The sequence below is a fragment of the Cydia strobilella genome, chromosome 2 (genome assembly GCF_947568885.1).
Source record: "Cydia strobilella chromosome 2, ilCydStro3.1, whole genome shotgun sequence".
Lineage (NCBI taxonomy): Eukaryota > Metazoa > Arthropoda > Insecta > Lepidoptera > Tortricidae > Cydia > Cydia strobilella.
This window is the reverse complement of record NC_086042.1, coordinates 18,422,506-18,449,572: the sequence shown is the minus strand read 5'-3', so window position 1 is coordinate 18,449,572 and position 27,067 is coordinate 18,422,506. Positions and strand designations below refer to the sequence as shown.

Here is a 27,067-nt window from a genome sequence, read left to right as displayed (position 1 = left end):
ACTAAAACTAGTTTATTATATATTACAGTTTTACTTAACATAATACAAATCAGCTTCACGCACAGTACCTGACCAACTTCTTACCAAACGCCTCAGTTAAACGCTAGACCAGAAATCACCGAAAGGCGGACCGCGGTCCAGATCCGGACTGTCGACCTATTTTATGCTGTACATTACATTTTGCTTATTTAATAAACTCAAGTAAAAACGGACTGTGATGGTCATTTTATTTTAAAAATCGGACCCCTGAAGAAACTAATTGGTGACCCCTGCGCTAGACCCATAGTGGGTATTGTTTCCACTGACAATCTTGAATGTATATGGTAAGCCGGTGGTATATATCTAGAAGGCGTAGTTATTCCGTATGGAGAGCGAACTGTCGATGTTGAAGTAGTCTGGCATGGCGTCGAGCAGCTGTTGATACTCGCGCGTGAACAGCTCGGGGTGCTGCTTCTTGTGCGCGTGCTGCGCTATGTCCAGCAGCGCCTGCGACTGCTGCGCCACCGGCACCTGCCAACACACGCTCGTTACAATGTTGTACAGTCGCCATCAGATATGTCGGAGCGGCCGAGGTGTTCACAGATATTTGAACAAAACCTCTATTATCAAGATAGTAAAGTGCATGTTGAGATGTTTTTGAGCGCCTAGACCGCTGTCCGTAGCGATTATACTTTACATTTTTATTATGGTCCGACCCAGCTAGCGTAGATTCCACTTGTAATTAGGGTGAACAGATGTCTCGAATTCTTCGGGACGGCCGAATTCTTCTTAGATACCTAATATCTGGGAGACCGAACTTTGCTCGGAAAGCATATAAGAACTCAAAAATGCGCGTTTTCCCAGAGATAAGATCTAGCTAGATCGATTTTTCGCCCCCGAAAACACCATATAGCAAATTTCATCGAAATCGTTAGAGCCGTTTCCGAGGTCCCCGAAATATATACATATATATATATATATAGATCGATATATATATATACAAGAATTGCTCGTTTAAAGGTATAAGATATAGTTGGTCAAGAAGATCTTGTCAGTAGAAAAAGGCGGCAAATTTCAAAATTGTAGGCGCGAAGGGATATCGTCCCATATAAAATTTTAATTTCGCGCCTTTTTCTACTGACAAGATTTGCTTGACTTGATACAGAGTTTGGTCATGTCCTTAAACTGGGTAAACCAATGCAGGACTATACAGTGAGCTGCAATATTGCATGGACACAATATGAATTATGTAATTCATTTATAAAGTGGCCATGCAATTTTGCGGCTGGGTGTAATAGAAAAATTGTAACTGCTTCTCTAGCCATATATCGAATTAGGATACGATTACATACCTAGTCAACCTAGTTAAGGTGGCCAGGTGGAATACCACCCTAACCTATGTAGTAATAAAAAAGCGATGAGAAATCAAAGCAATAAGCACATGTCAAATACGGAAGTTTACATTATTCGAGAACAATGTTGTATTCGTAGTTCGATGAAAAAGCCTAAGTTGCCAACTAACCTCCAACGTGATCCAGAAATACTGCGTGTCGAATAGATCGCTGTAGGTGGCCGAGGCCTGCACGATCGTGTAGGCGGGGCGGTCGTTCTGCACGAAGGACGGGTCGGTGGGCGCGTCGAACGACCACGCTACGATGGACCCCGAGCGGGGCCATAGGGTCAAAGTGTTGTGGGCCGGTCCTGAAAAGAATAGTTATTTACGATACAAGTGCGGGAAAGAGAAAATTCGAAGTGTTTTAAATCGACACGAGTTGCGAATTACCTATTCGCACGTGTATCGTTCAACGTTTTACAGTACATATGGCCGTTTAAACTTTCGATATATGCACGAAAAGTGCTCTCTTACGCACTAGTGCGAGAAAGTAATACCATATGTACTGTAAAAACGTATTTATACATATAAACAAAAGCAGAACATTCTGCTGCGAGCTTTCTCCAATGGGTGTGAGGAAGTGACGTATGCTGGCTTAGTGCGGGCTTAGCTTTTCACTACAACAGTGAGACCGATAATTAACAGTCTAAGATTATATAAACTATAGCGTCCACAAACGGCACGGTACTCGCAGACGAATTTGAATTAGTAATTCAATAATATCAATGCAGTCTTCAAAATGCCGTCGGCAGTGTTATTATGAACCATGGGCGTAAATCAGGAGGTAAAGTTCAGAATAGAATGGATTGTCTAACCATTAAAAATAAGTGTTCAGACGTAACGGACGCCGTCGGTGAACCTTGCGCGCTTAAGATAAGGTTCTATATCGTAGGTCACGGTGCCTCACCGTCAAAAGCGAAGTGAAGCGTGCAGTTGGTGCCGGAGCACAGCCTGCTGGCGAGCCGTAAGCTGGGCATCGCGGCGAACGCCGTCGGCGGCGCCATCTCCACGAACAGCGCCCCCGCGCTGGAAACAAGGTTCATAGTTGAATGTATACACTGTTCACTTCCATTTGAACGTAAGATCAATACAACAATGAGAGAAGCTGAGGTACCAGTAACAAGTTCATAATCTTTTTATATAATTCTGTTTTTTTTATATATTTTATTCACGTCACTAACGATGAGTCAGTCGTACCATGGCACGGCACGGCACGGCACGCCATGCACGGCACGAAAAAAATCAATTATCACAAAATATTTTTTGAACTGATATCAGTCTGTCCAATTCGAGATACTACTTCAGCGAGAGCGAGATAAAAGTCATTATGAAAGCTAATTTATTAGATTACAAACTTACCAAGCCAAACAACAACCAAAAACAAAAATCTTTTTATCTATCAAATACGCGAATACAATATTGACTATGTATACATACTAGGAATTGGGCAACCTTGTCCTGTACATCGGCAAATTGCAGAAAATGTATTGCGCGCAGTCCTCCGCTAAGTCGGCTTTCACTGTAAATAAGAAGAAAACTTATTAAACGAAGAAAACAACTTCTCTATCAAACTTTTATGATCGTAGCAAAAGTGAAAGAGATAGCATAATGTCACGCGGGTCAGTTAGGCTTAGTTTATTGGCGTGTTATAGTTGATTTCAATAGTTAATACAAATTGCAACGTTTGAGAGTTGGATTTTCCTTAAGTCTCAAATACGTGAGAGTAAACTTACATAAAAGTTCCACAATAGGTACTTAACTGTTTGTAAACTGGAATAAATATACATATATATATATTTTAATAAAGAGATCTGTGCCACATATTATCTATGGGATGATCAGTAGCTGCCAGTTTAACCGTTTGGTTAAAATTGATGGTTGCAGCTACCGGGCCAATGAGGGACGCATGTGTCGACATGATTTAGCAAGTAAACGTCACTTAACATCCGCTGGCGCTAGACAATTAGGCTGCGTTTCCACCAGAGATGTGCGAGGTAGCTGAGCGGTGCGAGGATACATAGCGAGGCTGTCTAGCGGGCTCTTTTCAAATAAGCGAGTGGGGTGCGGTGATAGTTTTCCGCTCGCGTCCGTACATCGAAACACATTCCTCCCTAACATCCTTCCCTTGTTTTGTATGTACAAAAACCTCTCTCCGCTTAGCTTTTTTCACTAGAGCTGGGCTGAGCGAGAATAGGTGAAGGAAATTAAAGTGTTTCTATTGGTTCATAACAAACATATAATCCCTTATTTATAACTGTGTACCTGTGTAGTTGAGGCCGGAGTCCGCCAGTGCCCTCCGCATCCGGTCGCTGGTGTAGGCATCAATCTTCGTCACCGTTACACCAGAGACGCTGGTCGGGGGAGTCACCGTGTGATTTATTATTTCTGTGTGCTGAAAGCGGAAAACGACGAAATGAGAAATTTTTTATATCAAAATAATATAAATACTTACTAGTTAAATTAGTCATTTAGAGTTTTAATCCCGGTAAAGTAGAAAGATTTAAGTAATAAATACACAAACTCTAAATTCTAAGTGTGACAAGGTCACCGGCAGGTATATCGGAATAGGGTATTTGACTACTAGTCAAATCAGTTTCTTTTTCCGAACTAACAAAACGATTTTGCTACTATGGAATTTGTATGAAACACTAGCATGTGACGTCACAAACAAATTACCTACTCGTTATAGTTTTATACGGGTTTTAAAATAGAAATTTTGTCTAAAAATAATTGCTGTCTACGTTTCTCTATTAATCTTCTGGTGCTTTATTTTAAATACAGTCAAATACCCTATTCCCGAGAGCATCAGTGAGCGAGATCGGCCGATCTCATCACCAGTGGTTTGAAAGACCTGAACTGAACACAAGACCGAAGAGAGTGGCTTGCTGCATCCGATATTCGGTACAAAAGGGTTGAAGAAGAATATTACTTTGATGGTAAATTAAAAATATATCATATAGGTATACTACAGAAAAAATTACAAGGCCACCAGTGACCGAGGTTGGATTTGAACCAGCGTCTCCAGCATTCGCTGTTGCGCCCTAATCTCTAGACCAACCGATCATGAGTATATGCAAGGTTATCTAGATATGGGAAGATACTCACAAACCAGTAGTGCCGCTGCAGCCCGGTGCCCGCGGCGTCGTAGGGCTCCAAGGGCAGGAACATGATGACGAGCGCCGCTAGACCCGCCAGGGCCGTAGGCAACCACAGCCGCTTCCGGGAAAACAGGAGCTCGATGCCCGACTGCAATCAACGGGATATGCTCAGGGGAGAATACGATAATGGATAGCAGGTAATAGTGATATATATCATACAGCCTAAATAAATAACTTAACCCTTATGCGAACCCAATATAAAAAACATAATTCTTAGTTTTTAAAATTTTGCATAAGAATAAAGTACAAAAAGACAATGTTTTAGGGTGGTAATTTTTGCCTTAATACAATAAAGATGGCGCCCTATAAAATGTTAAAGAAATAAATTATTTTTTCGGGACAATTTTACTAGTTAGAAAAGTCAAAGTAGATCGAGATTCATTGTTATATACACATCGGATCTTATCGGTAATCAATGAATATTTGCAATAAAGCTTATTTTATGGATAATAGGCAACATTGCTTAGAAATAATGGAAAAGTGGAAAAATTCATGGTCTCTGGTTGAAGTACATATTTCATTGAAATAAGTACATAGAGGATACATGCATGATTACTAGTCAAATCAGTTTCTTTTTTCGAACTGTCAATACGATTTGCTACTATGGAATTTATATGAAACGCTAACATGTAACGTCAAGATTAAATTACCTACTCTTTATAGTTTTATACGGGTTTTAAAATAGAAATTGTGTCTAAAAATAACTGCTATCTACGTTTTTCTATTAATCTTTGGGTGCTTTATTTCTTGCTTGGTGTAAAATAATTTATTTTAAATACAGTCAAATACTCTATTTAGGAACAAATACTCGTGTAGTTACCTGAATGATTCGCAATGGGACTAGGCTAAACAGCCGTTGTGTACACAAACGAATACATTTTTTTTTGGTTCACTCATTCATAAAAACAAACTTTAGGAACATAAACAAAATTAAACAAATAAAATGGATAAAACACACATGTACATAATGTCAAAAATAATTATGAACTTTAAATACATAATATAAACAAAAATATATTTGCGCCCAACGTGGGGCTCGAACCCACGACCCTGAGATTAAGAGTCTCATGCTCTACCGACTGAGCTAGCCGGGCTGTGGCTGCCTTGTCGAAACTTACTTCCTAATGGAACGACAGTTCTAATTTCTAGGTATTCTTCAGTTATAAAACTTATAAATATACTCATGGTAACGGGTTTAAATGATAAGACCATACAAAACATCAGAAGAGTTTGCAATTTTTTATGTAACTGCTAAAATTAATACCAACGATTACTTAAAAAAAAACCGGCCAAGTGCGAGTCGGACTCGCGCACGACGGGTTCCGTACCATTACGGAAAAAAACAGCAAAAAAATCACGTTTGTTGTATGGGAGCCCCATTTAAATATTTATATTATTCTGTTTTTAGTATTTGTTGTTATAGCGGCAACAGAAATACATCATCTGTGAAAATTTCAACTGTCTAGCTATCACGGTTCATGAGATACAGCCTGGTGACAGACAGACAGACGGACGGACAGACGGACAGCGGAGTCTTAGTAATAGGGTCCCGTTTTTACCCTTTGGGTACGGAACCCTAAAAATCATCATGTCAAAGAAAATAAACATATTTTTTTAATACAAATAAATATCATTTATTAGTTAGTCACAATAACCTTTAAATAAACATAGACATAAACAATTAACATTCGACCCCAAACGCCTCAAAAATAAGTTAACTAAGCAAGCGGCCTGTGAGATAGTTAGCTTAGTGCCAGTTGCACCATCCACACTCGACAGACTGGTCAACGTCACCCGGCGCGCCGCGGCGGTTTACTATGAAACTTTCCATACAATAAAATTTAGCGAATTCTTTAACGATGTCAAACAGTTTGGTGCAACCGACCCTTAGTCCTACATACCACAGCGCTGGTGACGAATGCTGCCAGCCCAAGATTCAGCAGCCCCACGAAAAAGTCAGGGGTTTTGCTGGCGCTGCGGCCCATCACGGGCAGCATCAGCGAGTTCATACGCAGGCACATCGCGAACAAGAACATCAGCACCGGAATGGACACCAACATTTCCACGAACAGCTGCTGCCATGCTGCCAAAAAACAATGGACACTAGAAAGTAAATTTCGCGGGAGGTTAAGTTAAATTGAAATTATGTCACGTCCTCAAGTTGGTATTTGGTCATCAATGACGGTGATTCCTGAAGCGGGTGCAAACAATAAAGGACACTGAAGACCTTGGAGTTGTTGAGGACTCGGCCTCGAGACGCACCCGGCAAACTACCTAAATTTCGTTTGTTAGCGACCGTTTCAATGTGATTGAATAGATAGGTCAGTTATCTTTAGGGTTAAAGCTTTAGGCCTTTTATTTATTGAACAATCCATCGGCGAATATAAATCGCATTACAACTAAAGCTTGAAGCGCGCGGAACGACCGGTTTGGACAAGATTAGCATGAATTAGACGAAAGGGTATATTTAGCGCGCGAGATACTGTCGCGGCGCACTCTTGCTAAGCTTACTGATTAGAGAAGTAAATATGGCGCTTACCCGGTACTCGTAGATACCGCGCCAGCATGAGAGGGATCAAGGAGAACACAGACATGAGAAACAGCGGCACCGCGAACGCGTAGCGCACGGTCGTCAGCGAGGGGATGCATGTCATAATGAGGAGTATCACGGCGAGAATGAAACGTGTCGCCGCTGAAGCTTGAAGCGCGCGGAACGACCGGTTAAGTCCTGACTGGAAAAATAGTTTCATGTTCATCAATTCATCGGCCTGGACTGGATCATGACGTCCGTGCTTCAACTTTATGTACACTGTAATGCACTGTATAACATGGTATTATTTTATTAAGTTAATTGATTTTACAGTAGCGAATGACCCTCTTATAAATGATTAAAGAGATTCGTATTTTAGACATGATCGAGCAGACATTTTTTCGTTGACACGGAAAGCAGCGTTAAAAATACAGGATCTTCGTGGTATTTAAAGTACAAACCTTTTTGCTACTCCAAGCATCATAGAGTTGGGATGTTATCATGGCAACAACGACATAGGGTATCCAGTATATCGGTATGGTTATCCACTGATGAGAAAGATATCTGCAATAATTGAATTAAAGATGATTGATTGATAACAGTTTTTTTTAATGAAAATACTTAATTCTCGCGTGTGTATAGTTAACACGCAATGATATCTTCTTCGGACCGACGATTTTGTATACGCGGCGGAGTAGACGCCTTCCTTGCTTCTATTACCCATTTACGGCCACAAAAATGCGTTATATGCGGTCTAGCAACAACCGTGACTAGCTTACATCATAATAACAGATTTGCCTTCGGAACGCTTCCGAAATTGCGACATTTCCACGTTGAAAATTTTCGGAAACTTCTCGCATTTTTGTATGGGGAACGAAACTTTCCGTTTATAAAATGAAACTTTCCCTAATTTCCTATAAAATTTTCCTGATATATTATGTACCGAGAACTATTCCCACTTGTTTTGAAAGTTTCCGTAACTTGCACACAATCCGGCAGATGCAGCAGAGATTTTGAAACTTTGTGTATAAAGGGAAAAGCATGTAAAAACGCCAACTTCAATGCGCACGCAACGCTGCAACGCTTCAATGTGGGCTTTCGTCAACTTATTTGGTCAGAATTGCAATACTATGCAAACTTAAAATAATAAACAGTCGGGTAATATTGTATACGATGCTAGTGTATCAGTACCTGAGTTGCGTGGTGGAGGCGCTCATGACGAGCACGAACACGAGCGCCACGCCGAACGCGGCCAGCGTGCACAGCAAGCGGCCCAGCACCGCCCAGCCTAGACCGCGGAACGTCGACTTGCCTGCAAAGCCAGATACTTACTAAACCAAAATACTTTGTATAATAAAAATAAGATAATATTACATAAGTTTTAAAAAATACGCAGATTTGGAGTAACCAACAGAAAAATCGTAAAGGAAATGAAATGTCCTAAGACTCCAAAGAAACGTAGGTAAAGTGGTCTTTTAATAATAATCAATGGTTTGGATTTATAGTTAGATTTTACAAGTTAAGACAAATTCGTGTTTGGAATTTGACAGTTCTTGTAGATGGCGCTGTATGGCTTCTTTATGACTTCCAGATGTCAAAAAACAGCTATGTAAATGGCGCATTACTTGTAGCGGCCGCCATTTAATGAGCTGGTAAACTCGAGGGCACGATTTTATCTTGGACTTCGTAAATTCTACTAAATTGTACTACTTAAATGTGTACCACACAGCACTCCTACAATCAATAACTCTTTGCTTACATCCTCAAATCTTATTTACAGAAGCATTATCCACCTTAAACAACATTCGTACAACAACAAACAAAAAATGCTGCTTACATAGTTATTTATGTTCACAGATACATATATTGTATACTCACGCACGCCGACCACGAACACAAAGTAGCCCACACTCATGAGCGCCACGACCGCGAACAGCGCGTCCACTAAGTACGCCGCCCACAGCGGGTACGCGATCATGAAGCTGTTCAGGTAGTCGTAGTACACCATCGCGGTCGGCTCCGCCTGTCATCATTCGATTCAATCAGTAAGTTGCAATACATATAAACTGATTACAACAAGTCGAATGTAATTAGAATGGTAATAGCAATGATGAAAAAATAGTACATTATGATACAAGGGTGCTAAGTTGGTCATTACACACGAGGCGATATTGTGCGCGCAATAAGAAAGCCGATGTGTGTAATGACCAATGCATACGCGTTTCATACGACGTTTTTCAACACACTTGCGAGAAAAAAAAGAAACTTTTATATTAATCAAATTTTAATAGTTAAAACAGTTAGTATTGTGTGTTTCATCTGTCATACTCGTACTGCCGGCCGGCCCTCGCTCGCCCCGGCCGCGGGCGGCGCGGCGGGCGGGCCGGCCGGGCCCGCCAGTCCGACCAATTAAAGAAGGCTCCCTTTCCATGCATATTATTAGCAATCAGTTAGCTTCTTAACTCAGTCGGATAATATAATGAAAAAGCACGAGTGGAATAATACACTGAAAGAGCACGCGTGTTTAATATCTAGGATTATGAGCCAAAAATCGGTGGAATAAAAACGTCGTTTTGAGCAAGTGTGTTGAAATAGTTATTTACGATACAAGTGCGGAAAAGAGGAAATTCGAAACGAGTGGCGATAAATTAAAACACGACCGGAGGGAGTGTTTTAAATCGACACGAGTTGCGAATTACCTATTCGCACGTGTATCGTACAACGTTTTACAGTACATATGGCCCTTTAAACTTTCGACATATGCACGAAAACTGCTCTTTTACGCACTAGTGCGAGAAAGTAGCATCATATGTACTGTAAAATATTCTTACTACGGGCAACGAATTATTAATGGAATAGGTAGTTTAAAAAAAATCGTGCTTGAAATTATAACTAAATTATACATCATGTAGGACCCCGTGCATAATGCAGTTCTGATTGTAAAAAGTTGTCACTTGACAATTCAGTTACCACAAACCAAGGGCCTGACACTCTTTGATAGAGAAAGATAGTTTTATTGCGATTCCTATAAGAGGAAAGAGAAAATAGTGCCATGCTATGTCCTTATCACCGACCGGGTGGCATCATAGGTAGGAGGCGAAGGCGAAATACCGAAATTTATAAGAGTGAAAGAGAAGAAATCCTATACTGCCCAAATTTTACATGAATATTCTTTCTCTTACCCCCGGTCGCTCGATGGCGCGTCTATAACTACTTGTATATACTATATCTATGCCACAAACAAAAAAAAGCGCCATCTAGTTGGTAAAAAACGCAATAGAATTTATTACCATAGAGAATAAATGTTTACTAACTACGGTCGTAAAAAAACGTCATTTCGACGTTTATTTCTTTCGATCATTTGAGGTGTAGATGTTTACCTTTTCGGCAAGTTCAGGCATGTCGGCCATGTTGGTGACGAGGTTGAGGAGCATGTCCCCGGCCGCCTGCAGCACGCCGGGCTGCAGGTTGGAGGGGTTGTCGTTGCGCGTGTGGTACACGTTGCCCCATTTCGTGAACGCGATGTCGATGCCTGCCAACAGATATTAATCAAATAAAACCTTTAACACAAGGAGACATAGGAAAGGGTAAAAAACTCCGTTGGTGTCCCATGCCGGCTTATAACTCCAGATACCGATATTACGGTGCGGACGAATTTATTTTATAACTGCACATTTCGCTGTTTTATGGCTTTTTACGGTGAAAACGGCGGTTTGCAAAGTGTCGCTTATCAGTGTAGCATAGGCAGAGAGAGTCATACTGCCTTTTTCTTATGCTCGCATGTGCTAGTCTATAAGTATAATAAGTGTTTGCGAGTGGATGGTTGGACGTGGGTTATGAATATTTGAGGTTCTGCGAGATGATGAATGAACAGCCTTCTTCTGTGATATGTTAATTTTGACTTGTGTACTGTGTATTGTGTATGAAATGTCTATTGATTTGATTTCACAGTGCTTTGGATAACTTTTATGCTGTGACATGTGATGAATAAAAAATAAAATAAACATAAATATAATAAAAATAAATGGCAATTATATCCTAGTATATTACTAGTATTATAACCCCAAAAAGAGAGATGACTATAGTTTTTTGTTCCACTGTTACTGACAATATTAGTTTGCCATACAACAATTTAATGGCTTTATTCATAAACGCACTGCAAGCCTCAATTAAGCTATTAATCGTTTTTAGGGTTCCGTACCCAATGGGTAAAATCGGGACCCTACTACTAAGACTCCGCTGTCCGTCTGTCTGTCACCAGGCTGTATCTCATGAACCGTGATAGCTAGACAGTTGAAATTTTCACAGATGATGTGTTTATGTTGCCGCTATAACAACAAATACTAAAAAGTACGGAACCCTCGGTGGGCGTGTCCGACTCGCACTTGTCAGGTTTTTATATGTTACTTGCAAAGTTTCAAATCGATATGGCTCACAATAGAAGTAAGTTAAAATCGACTTGCAAGATACATTGTTAGCTTGACAAAAACCGGCCAAGTGTGAGTCCGACTCGCACTTGGCCGGTTTTTGTCTATCATTTTGACTTATGTAAATATTTGTAAGAAAGGGATAAAACATAAATTAACTAATTAAAGCTTGTAAATGTTTTATGAATAAGGGGGTAAGTAGGTAAGTTATTTTTTACATTACTTATATTATGAGCTACCCATTCTTACCGTAGAACTGTCCGTAGTCCCGCCATATCCTGAAGTCGGTGTCGGAAGGCACGAGCCCGGACCCGAACAGGAACTCTCCGAACGAGTGAGCCGACGGACGGTTCGTGGACTTGGCGTAGGCGCGGACAAGCCGTGGGTCCAATGTCTACAATAAACATTATCTATAATTATAATAACAATATCGTTTGACTCTACAAAGGTTGTATTATAACTTCTGCAAGGACCGAAACAAGAGATTATTTCATTTCATTATTAGACTATAGGTACATAAGTAAAAAAAAAATACACAATTAGGTTTCAGATTCAAATAAAGCTTAAGCTTCAGCTTCTAAAGGATTCGCCTGTGGTATGAGCGATATGCCATGGCTCTCCAAGCCCGTAGTGTTAATGGCCCTTTTCTCAAACATGCAATGAAATATCGATATTATGTTCCATATAGGCTGCGAAGTATCACGTTTCAGGTTCCGCTAGACTAGAGGTCTTTAATGAAATTTTCTTACAAAATTGCAGGCCTAGGTGCTCTTTTTAGGGTTCCGTACCCAAAGGGTTAAAACAGGACCCTATTACTAAGACTCCGCTGTCCGTCTGTCTGTCTGTCACCAGGCCGTATCTCATGAACCGTGATAGCTAGACAGTTGAAATTTTCACAGATGATGTATTTCTGTTGCCGCTATAACAACAAATATGAATGTAAGCATGGCGTCTCGTCCTCATAACTATCCGGTCTAACTACATTCGGCCGTCTATTCTATTCGGCCGGCAACCCCTTAGGCCCGGCAACCCCGACAGCCTCTGTAGTAATGTACTATTTTAAAACAAGAGTATTATCTACTCGTAAGAGTTGCAAGCATCCTTGACGCTTTCCCATAAGCCGAGTTTGCACTATATGTAATTTAAGACTTATGGTGGCTTCGACACTGTTCCGCACGACACGGTCAATTTTTGGCTTTCACAAGAGTGTGATAGAAGTCAGTGCTTAAGTCTACAGTATGTAACCTCTGGTAAAGGGAGGCGTAAGTAATGTATATTGTAATTACTTGGAAGACGTTTGCTTTCCCGTTCATGCCGCACGCGTCCAGGTTGACGACGGCGGTGATGTTCCGCGCCCACGGGTGCTGCAGAAACGCGTGCGCGCCCTGCAAACAGACAAAACAGACGTTGTACACCTTGCTAAAGTTCCGATATCATTACTTCTAGTAAATTATTTATTGTTGTTGGGTGAACGACATTCGGAAGATTGTGGGTCATTTCTGGATGAGATTAGCTCAGGACAAGAGTCAAGTGGCGTATTAAAAGAGAGGCCTATGCTCAGCAGTGGGCGACAAGGATTGATATGATAATGATGAAATTATTAAGAAAGAAAGACCCATAAGACCATGTTATATAAATAAGTGTCTAGACGCCCGCCAACTAAAACCTTAATTTGTCTGACTTCTTTTACTTCTTTTCTTTTACTTTTATTTATTTACGAAATGTTTATTTTGAAATGTACGCGTTACAGGTATGTCTTGGTTGTATGTGTAATGTGTATACCTGGAGAGCATTCTCCTCGGCACCGTTGAATAGGAAGATGAGGTTGTGTTTAAACTTGGTGGTTCTCTGCGCTAGCCGGTGTAGAATCTCTGCCATTATTGCGCAGAAAGCTACGTTGTCGGATGCCCCTGCAAAAACAGAACACTAATCAGTTATAGACGTAAGTAAAACTTATTCAAGTAAATAAAATAAATCGTGAAATAAACATAATCTTAGACAGGCAGGCATAAGCTAATCGCGCGAGGCGAAGTGTTTAAAATGATATAAGGTCAGGTGGGGTAAGAGATACATAGTTTATTTTGCTCGGGGCAAGAAAAACAGTATGAGGCTTTGCTACAAGTGTTTCTCTTGCCCCGGTATATCTTCTACCTCACCTAGTCTTATACATTCATCTATTGAAACGTAAGTTATCTTATTCTCTGATCTCCATCGTGCCACAAAATATACTTTTCTTAAAAATGGACGGCAAAGTCGACGTTGCCGGTTAAAAAGTAGGTCGCGAAGTGAGTATATAGTTTATGGTCAGTCAAAAAATTAAAAAGTTAAAAACATTGCAGTCTCGATTTCGGGACTGCAATGTTGCATACAAATTCCATTATTTGTCGAGTTCCAAACTTTTTAAAAATTGAAGTGGCCATATCAAATGAAGGCATAGGTCCATTAAACAGCCAAACAGATGATCAGTACTTATTATTATAATGTTGGCGACTATTTAGGTGTCTCAAATAGGTTGGCGTATTTTCAGCAGAAAAATACACTTCCATCAAAGAGGATATAATATTATAGAGCGGTACTGTCATGGTAAATTTTGTAACCACAGTAAATTCACTGATGTATCGACACACTTTAAAACTAAAAATGAAGATTTATAAAAATACGATAAAATGTATTTAAATATTGATAAATGTTTTTAATTTTATTTGCATTAATTATTTTTATGATTTTGACCCATGTTCTTTCACTGATATGCGTTAAAATTGTTAAATAACAATCGAAACCGTCAACGCCCTCTATACGAGAGTAGGCCAAAGGTACTGGCGCCATCTGATCGAGAGACAAATTTTCGTGATTTTCTAGGCACGTTTTTTCCTTAGATTGTATCCATCTATTACGGATATCTTTGCTTCCATTTTTAATTAAAAAAATAAAACTGCGGCAAAGCAAATCTTTTTATTTTTTTCTGTGAAAATATATAGGTACATAAAAACGTTGCTTCTGTAAAATATTTCTATTATATTTGCATTTATTGCGCCATTTTTGAGAAAAGCACTATATATGACTCGGCTGGAAGGCTACTTGCTGGCTTCGGATTCAATTAAACGGACTCCAAGGTCGTCCGTTTAAAACGAATCCTCGGCCAGCAAGTAGCTACTTCCGAGCCTCGACAATAATGTACTATTCTTACCTAGGGCAAAAGGCACAGAGTCGTAATGGCAGTTGAGCAGCAGGGTAGTGCCGAGCTCGCCGTTCGCTCGCACCCCACTCTCGCCCTCCAGCAACGCGGCGATGTTGGACGCGTTGTAGTACCACCCCAAATAAGGTATCTCGTGGTCTAATCTGAAGGCACCTGAAGTCATTTATATTTATGTATACTCGTAATATTTTGAAATTAGAAAAGTGGAATGAACGAAACTTTCATTGCATGAGTGACACCTGTATCGGTATACAGTTAGAGCTACCATTTTATTGGTTAATGTGATACACACAAATATTTTCATTCAATCATTCCTTCTATTCGTGCACCTTTATCTTGTTCATGATTAAAACCATGCGATACGAAACATGGTAAAGTAGATCTACTGTTTCATTTACAAGGTAAGTATCCCAATACATATCTTAATCTGCAGTAGAGTTACGTCGCAAAAAATATGGCATGGAATATTGAGGGCATATTTTAGAGTTATTTTACCTCGTTCTCAATGACGAGGATTATTCGAAAAATGCAGACAATGGTACAAATTACAAAACGGCGACTCACCACTACCCGTCTGCCACACTACCGTGACAGGGAGCATGGCGTCCCTGGTGACGTTGAGCAACAAGTCGCGCACCACCTCGGTCTGCTGCAGGTGGTACTCGGTGCCGGCCACGCGGGGCTTATCCCCCATGATCGTGTACAGGTACTGCAGAGCCGTCTCTTCGCTGAAGGCTATTCTGTTCTGTTAACATTACGCGCGATAATTGAACGCGAGGCAAACTATAAATATAGTGTGGTGTATATTTAAGCATTTTGTGGTTAATGGCGATCTTTCTGAAGCTAATTAAAGCTCCACACATTAAATTAGGCCAATTTTCATACAGTTCAGTGCCATTTTCGCGTATAAGGAGTCAAGATTACGATTACGCGCAAAGAATACGGATATATTTCCTAGTTTTATAAAAAGAAATAACTATGTTAATTCCAGCATAATGCCCGAAAGCGCACCAAAAAGCACAATCGTCAAGAAGTTGCCGACGATCCTCCATTTCAGGTTCCCCAAATGCAGACGCGAATGTCGAATCCGTATTGGCTTAAATGACTGTCGCCAAGCCTAGCGTACAGACGCCTCTTAAAACATCTGAATGAGGTGCTGAGTGAGATTAGAACAAGGCCTTGTGATGGTCCCTATCCTTTGCTCTTGAATATTGAACCGTCTTACACTTTATGCAAGTAAACTTACATCTTTATTGAGGTCAGCATCCATCACGGGCCGAGGCATGTCATCCTCCACCAGCTGCGTCGAGTATGCCAACAGAAGATAATAACCCAGCACGAGGATGATGAAATAACTGGGGACCTGATTCAGAAATTGTATGCTGTCTGAGATTGATTATTATGAATACTATTAATCGCATCTGAAAGGCTACCGCGAATATCGTAATTCGATGATCCTCTGTCTGCATCCGAATAATTGCAGAGCGATAGAGATGAAGATAGATTTCGATATCACGGTAACCGTCCGGCATGCAACAAGTCAACTTTAGTATATACCCTTACTTACGTAATTTCGTGCAAAAGTTATAAACATGTTTGTATATTATTAGTAAGTACCTACTTAATAATGTATTTTAAGCTAATATTAAAATGTCACAATTACACCTTATCAAGTTATACCTACCAACGTTGATATGCACTTTGGCATACCTTTAGCGCCGAAGCTAAACAGTAAAAATTTAAACACGTAGCTACCTAAAATCTAGAAAAGTAGGTTTGTGAAATACCTGTACAGTAGTCAGTCGCATATAAAAAAAAATTATAAATAAAATTTTACGCATGCGAGACAATATGCATTTAGATATTGAAATAATATCGTTCAATGAACAAGACCTTTATACCTAGGGTAGACACCTAGTGACTGGGAGCCCTGTTGTAAAACTGTGATGAATGATTGTCCAAGACATCACACTTGAATAGCAGGAGATGAATAAGGCTGGACACATTTTTGGACACATGAGGTTAACAATTAATTATTATTTTTTTATCTTTCCCGGACACGGAACAACGGTGTTCCGGGTATTTGGGAAGCGTGCGCAGAGCTGAAGCCAACATGTTGCCCTTTACATCTTCCGACAGAAGGGTAAGTGGATGCTACCTTTGCCCATGTCATGGGACGCACGCAGATGCAACACCCGCTAAGGTGTAAGGACTATTGTGAATTGATGAAATCTAAAGTATACTAGGCTATTGGGTAAAAGCGATAAATGAAATGGAAGGAAGGTACTTACACACCTTATTTAATGAAACCGATACGTATTAAGACATGCAATGAATGAACAAGCATACTGAATGTTTAATAATACCGGTCATTCTTTAATCAAGCACGGAGTAAACACGACAAAAGCAAACTACTCACTTACTATTCAGCCCGAACACGCATACAACTCTGCGTTACATTACTCATTCAAATGGAGTTATTTTCCAATGTAACATAGGGTTATAATGTCTGGTACATCGACAGTACAACCACAAATTCCTTCACCAGGACGTGTTAGCGCGGTATTAGTCAGTTGGTACCGTATTAATGAATGCAGTATTATTAACCCGCTGCCACGGCTTCTCCTGGCGGTCCTCCGGATCCGGGACCTCATAGTTAATATGTGGACGGTTCTGCAAAAATGGATCTTGTCATTATGAAGTATAGTTGACAGCCACTTCTATTTATGTTCAGTTTTGAAAGAGATGAAATGAACAGATTATTAGTTCCTGTAAAATGAAACCAAATAACCTAATTATTATTATTAGATTAGGTGGGTCAAGCATATTTTAGAAAAAGGTCACTTCTGAGGACAATACAATAAAAGTTAACGACTCTGGTACATAAATATCCCGTTTTTCTTATTTGAGTCGAAGCCGAGTTGTGAAATCACTGGAAACCGTGACACGTAGGCCATGCCGTTATTAGACATCCAGAATTAATATTCTATTAAACAAGAGAAATAAGCCAAATCAAAATCATATTTAAGATATGATAATGAGCTGCATTTTAATTTTGACTCAAGTAACATAGAAGCAATTCAATAAAACGCTAAATCATTCAGCTTATTGCAGTAATTGTCAAGGGCGCAGTGCATCATTAGAATTCGAGACTTCGAACGGTAAAACACCGCCCATATCAGCCGTGGCGGATAAGATAGCACTCAAAAGGATGATCCTATTTAATTCCATTATTATTTTGCAGATCAATGCAACACTAATCAACACTTAAGGAATTCATTGACGATATGATTATAGTCTAAGTTTACACTTTATTGTCATATTGTAAGTATCATCGACGTGAATAATTTTACGCTGCTTGATTCTGACGTCAGGATGGCGGGTGGACTTTTTTTGTTAAATATCTCGTTTTAAGGAGAGATACACGGGTTTTTAATAAAGGTACGCTGAGGTACACGGAAGGTACAATATGTTTTTAAATATTTTGTTGAAATCGCCGAGGTCCACCCGCCATCAGGACGCTCACTTTGACGGTTAATTCGAGTCAAAAGATATCGGCACAGCAGAAGAAAACCTCTAATTCCATTCACGTAATAAAAGTATTAATTTTATCAATTACAAAGGCTACAGGCATTCATAAAACTTGACGGTTCCAAGTCCAACGTTAGTCATGCATTGCAACTTCATTAATAAGTGATTAAAAAAACTAGCGGTAAATAACAAGTCATCTTACATGTTTATACGCCTTGCCCATTTTTATTGCGATAAGCGTTAATTGTACGGTCTTAACGGCTTACGCCCACTGACTAACTGACTATCTTTGAACCTGGGAAGTTCAAAGATAGATTACAGGACGATATCATGAAAAGAGAATAGGTAGGAGTTCCGTTGAGAAATATGACATCCGTTATCAAGCAGAATAGCAATAATTCAAAAGATATTGATATGAAGGAATGTTTAGTACTCGTACTTACAAAATAATTAAATCAATAGCCCGAAGCAATGTGTAAGTAGATATAAAAAATTAAAAATTGAGAATAAGTGAGACTATTATAATAAGGGCCTACATCGACCTGAAAGAAGTTCATTTAACTACAAAACAGAACCCTATAGATTAGCTACAATGATTTCCAATGCTGATAAGATTATTTGAAACGATACCTTCTAATTCTAATGCGCGCCTATACCTACTCGTATTGATATTTTCTATTTATAAAATAACGATAGGTGCGTTAACATTTTTGGTACTTTCGCTTGAGGAAATCGTTATTCCATAGACAAATAAAACAAGAAAATCGCGGTTCTTCGACATTCAGCTTATTGCCAGGTGGCGTCACTAACGCAGGAGGTCTCGGTTCAGTTGTTCGGCGCTTTTATGACGCTAGATATCGGAAGAACGCTACTTTATACATATACCCCCTTATTCATAAAACTTTACGGGCCTGATTTAATTAAATTATATTTTAGTCCTTTCTTACAAATACATAAGTCAAAATGACAGATAAAGACAAACGATTCATAGCTATTTCAGGCTTATAATGCGTTTATGAATAACGCCATAATTAGACTATAGACACCAGCGATTGTTTATTATACTTAAAAAAACAAAAATAGGCCGAGAAGGACACGTCCAGCAGGTAGGTACCTAGACTTGGCTCAAGAGATAACCATCATGTGGGATGTTGACTCGATTATCATTGTTCCTATAGTCGTGTCAGCGGACGGTCTCATAGCGAAGAGTCTCGACCAACACCTTGAGAGACTCTCGCTAGGTGGTTGGATCAAGGGTCAGATGCAGAAGGCGGTAACTTTGGACACGCCGCGTAAAGTAGGTGCGTCGGTTCCTCACTCTGCGGTCCTGACCACCGGCAGCTTGGGCCTTGCCCCGCTGCCGGCGGCACCCTAGGTTAGGTTTTTTATAGGTCAGGAACTTGGTGCCTTCTATGTAGGCTCTAAATTTGGTCACTGCCCACACAATTGCAAGGGCTTTTTCCTCTGTGACTGTGTATTTGCGTTCAGGCGATGTAAGCAGCCTACTAGCATATTCGATAGGGTGTTCTTTTTCACCCTCCCCCTGCACCAGAGCCACCAAATGCGTAGTTACTGACGTCAGTTTTTATAATATAAATAAGTAAGTAGTATTCTTTATTGCACCAAAATTATACACAAAATAATAAATTATAAGGAATTATTATAAGGTGAGTCACTGTCAAGTTGTTTCAGTACTGGTGTCGTGGGTTAATGCTTCCTTAGGCATATTGAATGCAGTTTGCTGTGGTTCTTCCCATTTCCATGCTGCGTTTTTCTTAGTCAGATTTGTGAGGGGTTCTGCAAAATTCCGAACGAACCGGCGATACCACGACTTTGTTCCCTTTTGTCTTCCTTCCGTTTTCCCACTTGTCATTTAAGTTGGGCGCCAGAATGTAGGGATGGAATGAGACGCCAAATGGAAACCAGTATTTTATTGGTTGTAACTTAGAATAGAACAAAATCAAGTCATACAAGTGAAGTACCTAGCTACAAAACATATACGTGTGAGCGGAAAGTGGTACGCTGCGGCGTTCTCACTCCTTGCTCGATCCCTCAGGGGATGTCCACTGCTTAGACTAAAGGTCAACCGAGGATGAAGCTTAGGGCGGTACGTAAATAGTGACGTTCCCGACCCGTGCTCATTTGTTGGTTTACCTTGAGGATAGCAGACGCCGTCTCCCAAGCTAGACCACTAGCTAACGAATGATTATCGACTTTTTTTTTTGAACCTGACTTGGGCTCTATTGGACTAGGGCATTAGACTGTGTGGGGGGATGGTAGCCTGGAGAAAATCCAGGACCCTTCCGCATCACACGAGACGGTTTTGCTACACTGGAATACTCTTAAAGAGTTTTCGCTCCAGCGCAGATCGGTTGAGCGGTCTCAACCTGATCTGAGGGTGTAAAGGGAATCGAGCTAATGGGAGTTTTGTCGCTGGTTCGCTACAACCTTTTTTTTATGTGATCGTCAGCAAACGAGCAGACGAGCCGCCTGATGGAAAGCAGTCATCGTCGCCCATGGACATAAGCAACATCACAGGAGCCACTTAAGCATTGCCGACCCTTGAGAACCCTAAATACCCGCTTCTTGAAGAATCCCATGTCGTAGCACAAAGGAAATACCTCAGGAGGCAACTCATTCCACATTCTGGACGTTCTGGGAAGAAACGAGCGAGATGCCCGCTTATTCTTGGTATGCCATGTGTCTAAGAAGTGAGGATGAGCTTTGCTCCTTTGGCGGGAGGTGCGGTGATAGAAAAGAGACGATGGCACCAGATCAAACAGTTCCTCGGAACATTCCCCATTGTACACACTGTAGAACATGCAAAGAGAGCCAACGTCTCTCCGAAGACTAAGAGGTTCTAAGCCGTCAGTAAGTTCGGGATTTCGGGGTTTGGAGCCTAGCCGAGAAGACTCCAGCAAGAAACTCAGCTAGGCCTAACGACTGTCGGTGTGATGCTAACCGGTACGCGGCGGTACCGGGTTGATAACGGACTGAATGTGTCGATGTGGTCGCGTGGTGGACGTCCCCGCCGGCGGGCAAGCCTTTGTGTACGCGTTGCGTCCGCGATGGACGCCGCACACTCAGCGGCCATCCTAGCGATGGACGCTGAGATTGCCTCGTCCGGATCCGTGAGTGTGTGCCTGGGACGATGGACCAAGCGTCCCTTAACCAGTGTGGTTCGGTTACTTCAGAGGGGATGATTATCGGCGGCCGCGCTGCGCCTTTTACTTTTATACAGTGCCGTGCGCCGCTCGGAGATATTCGCGTGCGCTCGGGTCGATCGGTCCGCTGAGCGCAACAGGCAGTAGTGTGCGAGCGAGAAAGTATTCGGATCCTCAGAATAATGACTAAAGCAAAGAAGCCGGGCAAAAATAAAAGCTTGGTAAAAGATATCGTATTCACAACACGTTATTACTTTTTGTCTATGAGTGAGTGAGACAACAATCCGCAAGTTCTTTCGTTTTTTTCAGTATTGTCATAAGATGAACTGAGGGAAATGTCAAATGGTCCTATGTGGTTCTATAATATAATCCAGCCAAATAAAATATATGTTCGTTATTTCACAGGTAGGTGTCAACTGTAACAACTTGACATAGTCGTATTATTTTAGTTGAAATATTTCGGGATGTTTCAGCGGTCATCTTGGTTTATTTTAATTATATTGTTGCTATTCCTGAAAGATTGTTGGAAAACGTGCTGAGTTTTTATTTGTAATGGTTTGAAGTTCCCTTTGTGATAATGTCTTGTGTGATCGAGGGCTGTAAATCGCATACAGGAAGAAAAGAAAATACGCACGAACCGATAACCTTTAATCGGTGAGTTTTGTTCAATTTTGAAGAAATTAATTTATAGGACCTGACCCTAAACATAGAAATCGATATGTTGTTTATGTAATTATTACTTGCATTCAAGTCTATATAAATTTTTGCATATATTTTCGAACTTTTCTGCTAAGTATGAAAGGTTATATTTTTGGCATAGTGATGTATCGACCTCAGATCAATAACCTATCGACATTTACAGCTTTCTTATAGTTTGGCCCAGGACTGTCTCATTTTAATTGATGAGTACAGTCAAGGGCATAAATATATATACATTCCCAAAGTCTCAAAAATATGTGTACGCTCAGACAATAAAATCGTGTTCACATATTTTTAAGCCATTTGTTTGGATCGATATTTTTGCCTTCGCTGTACCTATAGTTTTCTTTGTTCTTACTTACTGACAGATTGTGTTTGCCAGACTACTGTCTAGCTATCACGGTTCATGAGATACAGCCTGGTAGCAGACAGACGGACAGCGAAGTATTAGTAATAGGGTCCCGTTTTTACCCTTTGGGTACGGAACCCTAATAAAAAAGACATTAATGATCATTGATGAATTTTCCTTTTATTAATATTGTTGGTCACAAAACTCAACTTTTTATTTCAGATTTCCAAAGGACGAGGAATAGGGGATATTACTGCAATGTTCTGCCACCAGAGTGCAGCACTAGCTTTTTTAGTGCACCGTAGAGTAACTTATTCATACTGTACCTTTAACAGGTTTTTGACAAGTTTTCAGGGGACCTACCGGAAAACTCGAATCCGAAATTTCGTTATCTATCTTTTCGTTTCTTTATCGCTCGAATACGCAAGAGTGACAGAGATGTTAGATAACGAAAGTTCGATCTTCTTGTTTCGCGATAGACCCTAAGATTGTGATAGTGGCGCCACCTACGCCGAGTTTCGCGTAATATTCCCTATTATTAAATAAAAAAAATATATTACACGAACGTTTTTTTTTTCATTTCCTATTTGGTACAGTCAGCTGCAGAGAAAAGGTACCCCACGTCCATACTAATTTACAGAACTTTGTATGCAGGGGGGGTGCCTTTTCTCTGCAGCTGACTGTACATGACTAGAAACTATACTTAGTCTTTTAGCATTAGAAAAAACTGTAAACCATTTCCACGTGTCTTTTTATTGACAAGTTTTTTTATAAATATAGCAATATTTTACTTATGAAAGCAAAAGTATGTAAATGATCGTATATTATATTTGTTGTGACTTATTTTCAGTGTTTTTCGATAAAACGACACGTTAAGATCGCTCGCCTTCTTTCTGATGATAAAAAAACGAGAGGTATAGTTAGACGGTTCTGAGTGGTAGACTGCAAATGTGATAAAAGCTATATTAGGTACATGCATTAATCCTCATATCAGGCGGCTCTTTGATTCCAAGGATTGCATAATTTTTATACTTTTTAATGATTTTTAGAATATGAAAATTATAAAAAGTATAAAAGTTATGCAATCCTTGTATTCCACGCATTTCATTTCATTTCATTTCAACGAACCGCCTGCTACAGATTTCTTGAAATTGCCGCGTTTTTTCAGGTTCAACTTTCATTAGCCAGACTATTATCAATTTGCCAATTTCGTGATTATTCTTTTACACGGCACATAAACTTTTGCATAATTTATCGATATAAAAAGTCGACACAGTTACATCCCTAGCAAATTATCAAACTTATGACACCGTACGTAAATGAGAAATAACAAGCATATATGCATCTCTTTTCGGCACATTATCTAATTCGTAAGGAAGTAAAGTACGGGTATACATATTTGCGAAGCATTTTTGCCCGACTTCTATGCTTTAGTCATTGTTCTGAGTTCGGATCCGCGCGCCTCGCGAGTACCAAAGAGGATATAATAGATATAATATAATATACGATCATTTACATACTTTTGCTTTCATAAGTAAAATATTGCTATATTTATAAAAAAACTTGTCAATAAAAAGACACGTGGAAATGGTTTACCGTTTTTTCTAATGCTAAAAGACTAAGTATAGTTTCTAGTCATGTACAGTCAGCTGCAGAGAAAAGGCACCCCCCCTGCATACAAAGTTCTGTAAATTAGTATGGACGTGGGGTACCTTTTCTCTGCAGCTGACTGTACCAAATAGGAAATGAAAAAAAAAAAACGTTCGTGTAATATATTTTTTTTATTTAATAATAGGGAATATTACGCGAAACTGTAACCCCAGTAAATTCACTGCCATCTATCGACACACCTTAAAACTAAAAATGAAGATTTATAAAAATACGATAAAATGTATTTAAATATGGATAAATGATTTATTTTATTTGCATTAATTATTTTTATAATTTTGACCCATGTTCATGACTGTAACCCCAGTAAATTCACTGCCATCTATCGACACACCTTAAAACTAAAAATGAAGATTTATAAAAATACGATAAAATGTATTTAAATATGAATAAATGATTTATTTTATTTGCATTAATTATTTTTATAATTTTGACCCATGTTCTTTCACTGATATGCGTTAAAATTGTTAAATAACAAACGAAACCGTCAACGCCATCTATACGACAGTAGACTAAAGCTAGTAGCGCCCTCTGATTGAGAATCAAAGTTTCGTGATTTTCGAGGCACGTTTTTTCCTTAGACTGTATCCATATATTACGGACTTACGGAGTTATGTAGTTATGTAGTTAGTTAGTTATCTTTGCGAGTACTGATGTTATTCTGTCTCGCTACAGTATTTAAATATAACGATCAACAGTGCTCGAGGAAATTCAAATTAGCGTTGTGGGCAATCCTAAGAAGCAGAATGACGATATAGATTACGTATATTTTGTGACAATGTATATGAAATGAATCACTGAAATTCTTACCCGCATTAATGATTAGGTATATACGCAAAACCATGGGCACGCCTCTACTAGGTATAAGGAAGGGCCTTTGTTTATTTTATGTTACTCAGCAACATATTTAGTCAGGTCATAAGTGTCGCTTAACTTCAAACTCGGGTTTGTAAATCCATTCGACCCTCTCAGCTAATATCTACCCTATTACCTTTTCTTAATACACAAATCGCATAATCTGACAGATTGATTAACCCGACTAATTCGAAGTTTAATTAGGCGACTCAAAAGTTCTGTCACAAAGGTTTTGGCTGATAAAAGTTAACCATGATTTGAAAGCTTGTTTTATACTGATCAAAAAAAATATATAATTATTTTAAAATTTAGATCGCGACTTTGTTACTAGTACCTACTTGTTTATTTTGGGATTGTCGTTAGACGCGAATACGCGGCTAGATTGTGAAAAATTATACTTCACAAAAGGGAGTAAAAATCAGTGTCACATTAATTAAATAGGTACAATTGATTTGTATGAACCTACTTTATTAGAACATTGTTTTATTATCAGCATTTAGTTCTCCGACAAGTCTGTACTTTCAAGTGTGTACTGCATGCCATCAAACGAGTAGGTTTGATAAAACATGTACAGTTGCCCTTTTGACAGTCCAATAGGTAAGTATAGGTACACATGAATACAATAAAAATGTGCACACTACATTAAAAATAAAATACAGTACACATGAATTGGCATGATGACATATTTTGAAATCCCTTTTAACATTGTCGGTGCACTTGTATTGATTCCGAAAAACACAATATTTCAGCGTACCGCGAAATGCCGCGGCTCTTATCACTAAAGACTCAGCCAAAGTTAAGATAGGAAGGTTGTTAAAATTTATTGGTAATAGGTACCTAATATATACATTTTTTATTGGTTTCTACGCTAATATCTTTCTTATTAAGTAATCTATTTATGACTGTTTTGAATCAACATATCAAGTTTCCGGGATCTAAGTCTTGAATTAAGGATGGGCTGTACGTGACTCCCCCTACATAGACTGATTGTATGCAGGGGGGGGGGGGGCACCTCTCTCTGCAGCTGACTGTACATTATGTGAGTTCGGCTTAGGCCCACCACACACGGCCTACTTGTCCAAATATTTGTGATGCATGTCTTTCACACAAAAGACGTCAAAACCTGCCTATGTCTAGTTTGTCTGTAAAATGAGTAAAATTACGCTTTCGCAAATGTCCAGTCTGCGAAAAGGTCCCTTTGACTATAGAAAGACTAACCAAAAGCTTAGGTACTGCTGTGGGTACCTACAGGTCTCTATTGTTTGACATAATTATTGAAAGTCATAATATAATGATTATCATATTATCATTAGTCATAATTTGGTTTTTCTCAGAAACGCGTAACTTTTCAGGATTGCCATAAAACAAACCTAACCTAACCTAACCTATCTATAGGATAACCCGAGGAAAATCCTGAAAAGTTACCGGTTTCAGAATTATGACTAATGATAATATGACAATCATTTCATTATGACATGACTTTCAATAATTATGTCAAACAACAGGACCCCGGGTACCTACACATTTTTATAGTGAAAGCTAGTTGCCTTTTATGACATTCATGAAATATTGGAAATGTAGAACATAGTAAAATATTATAGTTTTAATTTGTAATTTTATTGAACACATTTGTGAATAATTTTCATACTATTATTTAGATGTAAATTCGCTTAGTTGTTATTTCACTGATTGTAATTTTGACGTGTAATGTATGTATGTGTACATTATTATTAATATTTATTAATAAATATGAATATGAACATTTACGTAATTTTTCTAAGTTACGCAAACAGTCTCTAGCAGGAGATGTGGGTCAATTAGATAACAATTTATCTCAAATGCTACCATCCATATTTTCAAGCATTTGGTTATCTTAAAGATTGCAGAATAATACACATAGCAGGTTAGTGCTTTGATCATGCAATAATGTCAATTTTATATTGTAAGACAATTTAAAAAGTACCTAAATGTGTAGGTACACTTGATTTCACTAAGTAATAGCCAATATTATTTTATACAGTGTAACTATATGCGCGCTAAAAGCGCTGGTAGCCTAGTGGTAAGAGCGTGCGACGTGCAATCCGGAGGTCGCGGGTTCAAACCCCGGCTCTTACCAAT

General features: G+C 39.4%; 1 protein-coding gene and 1 non-coding gene across 6 annotated transcripts in view; both read right to left on the bottom strand.

Moving 5' to 3' along the window:
* Positions 1–327: 327 nt before the first annotated feature.
* The window catches only part of LOC134752947 (endoplasmic reticulum metallopeptidase 1-like), a 33,117-nt gene continuing 6,377 nt past the window's right edge, over positions 328–27,067 (bottom strand). The window contains exons 1-20 of one of the 5 annotated variants that reach the window (XM_063688739.1): positions 18,417–18,452; positions 17,264–17,356; positions 15,930–16,046; positions 15,248–15,428; positions 14,675–14,836; positions 13,270–13,397; positions 12,774–12,872; positions 11,737–11,881; positions 10,441–10,592; positions 8,939–9,083; positions 8,252–8,372; positions 7,522–7,624; positions 7,070–7,262; positions 6,432–6,613; positions 4,478–4,618; positions 3,635–3,764; positions 2,810–2,891; positions 2,280–2,398; positions 1,502–1,680; positions 328–510 (exon numbers count right to left, since the gene is read on the bottom strand). In XM_063688739.1, the coding sequence (XP_063544809.1) occupies positions 343–510; positions 1,502–1,680; positions 2,280–2,398; positions 2,810–2,891; positions 3,635–3,764; positions 4,478–4,618; positions 6,432–6,613; positions 7,070–7,262; positions 7,522–7,624; positions 8,252–8,372; positions 8,939–9,083; positions 10,441–10,592; positions 11,737–11,881; positions 12,774–12,872; positions 13,270–13,397; positions 14,675–14,836; positions 15,248–15,428; positions 15,930–16,046; positions 17,264–17,356; positions 18,417–18,437 (2,661 nt within the window). In that variant the 5' untranslated portion in view covers positions 18,438–18,452 and the 3' untranslated portion in view covers positions 328–342. Of the gene's footprint in view, positions 511–1,501; positions 1,681–2,279; positions 2,399–2,809; positions 2,892–3,634; positions 3,765–4,477; positions 4,619–6,431; positions 6,614–7,069; positions 7,263–7,521; positions 7,625–8,251; positions 8,373–8,938; positions 9,084–10,440; positions 10,593–11,736; positions 11,882–12,773; positions 12,873–13,269; positions 13,398–14,674; positions 14,837–15,247; positions 15,429–15,929; positions 16,047–17,263; positions 17,357–18,416; positions 18,453–27,067 lie in introns of those variants that run through there. The other 4 variants (XM_063688740.1, XM_063688729.1, XM_063688736.1 and 1 more) reach the window with 4 other exon arrangements.
* On the bottom strand, positions 5,552–5,624 carry Trnak-cuu (transfer RNA lysine (anticodon CUU)). The gene has a single exon. It is a non-coding gene; the product is annotated as a tRNA-Lys (tRNA).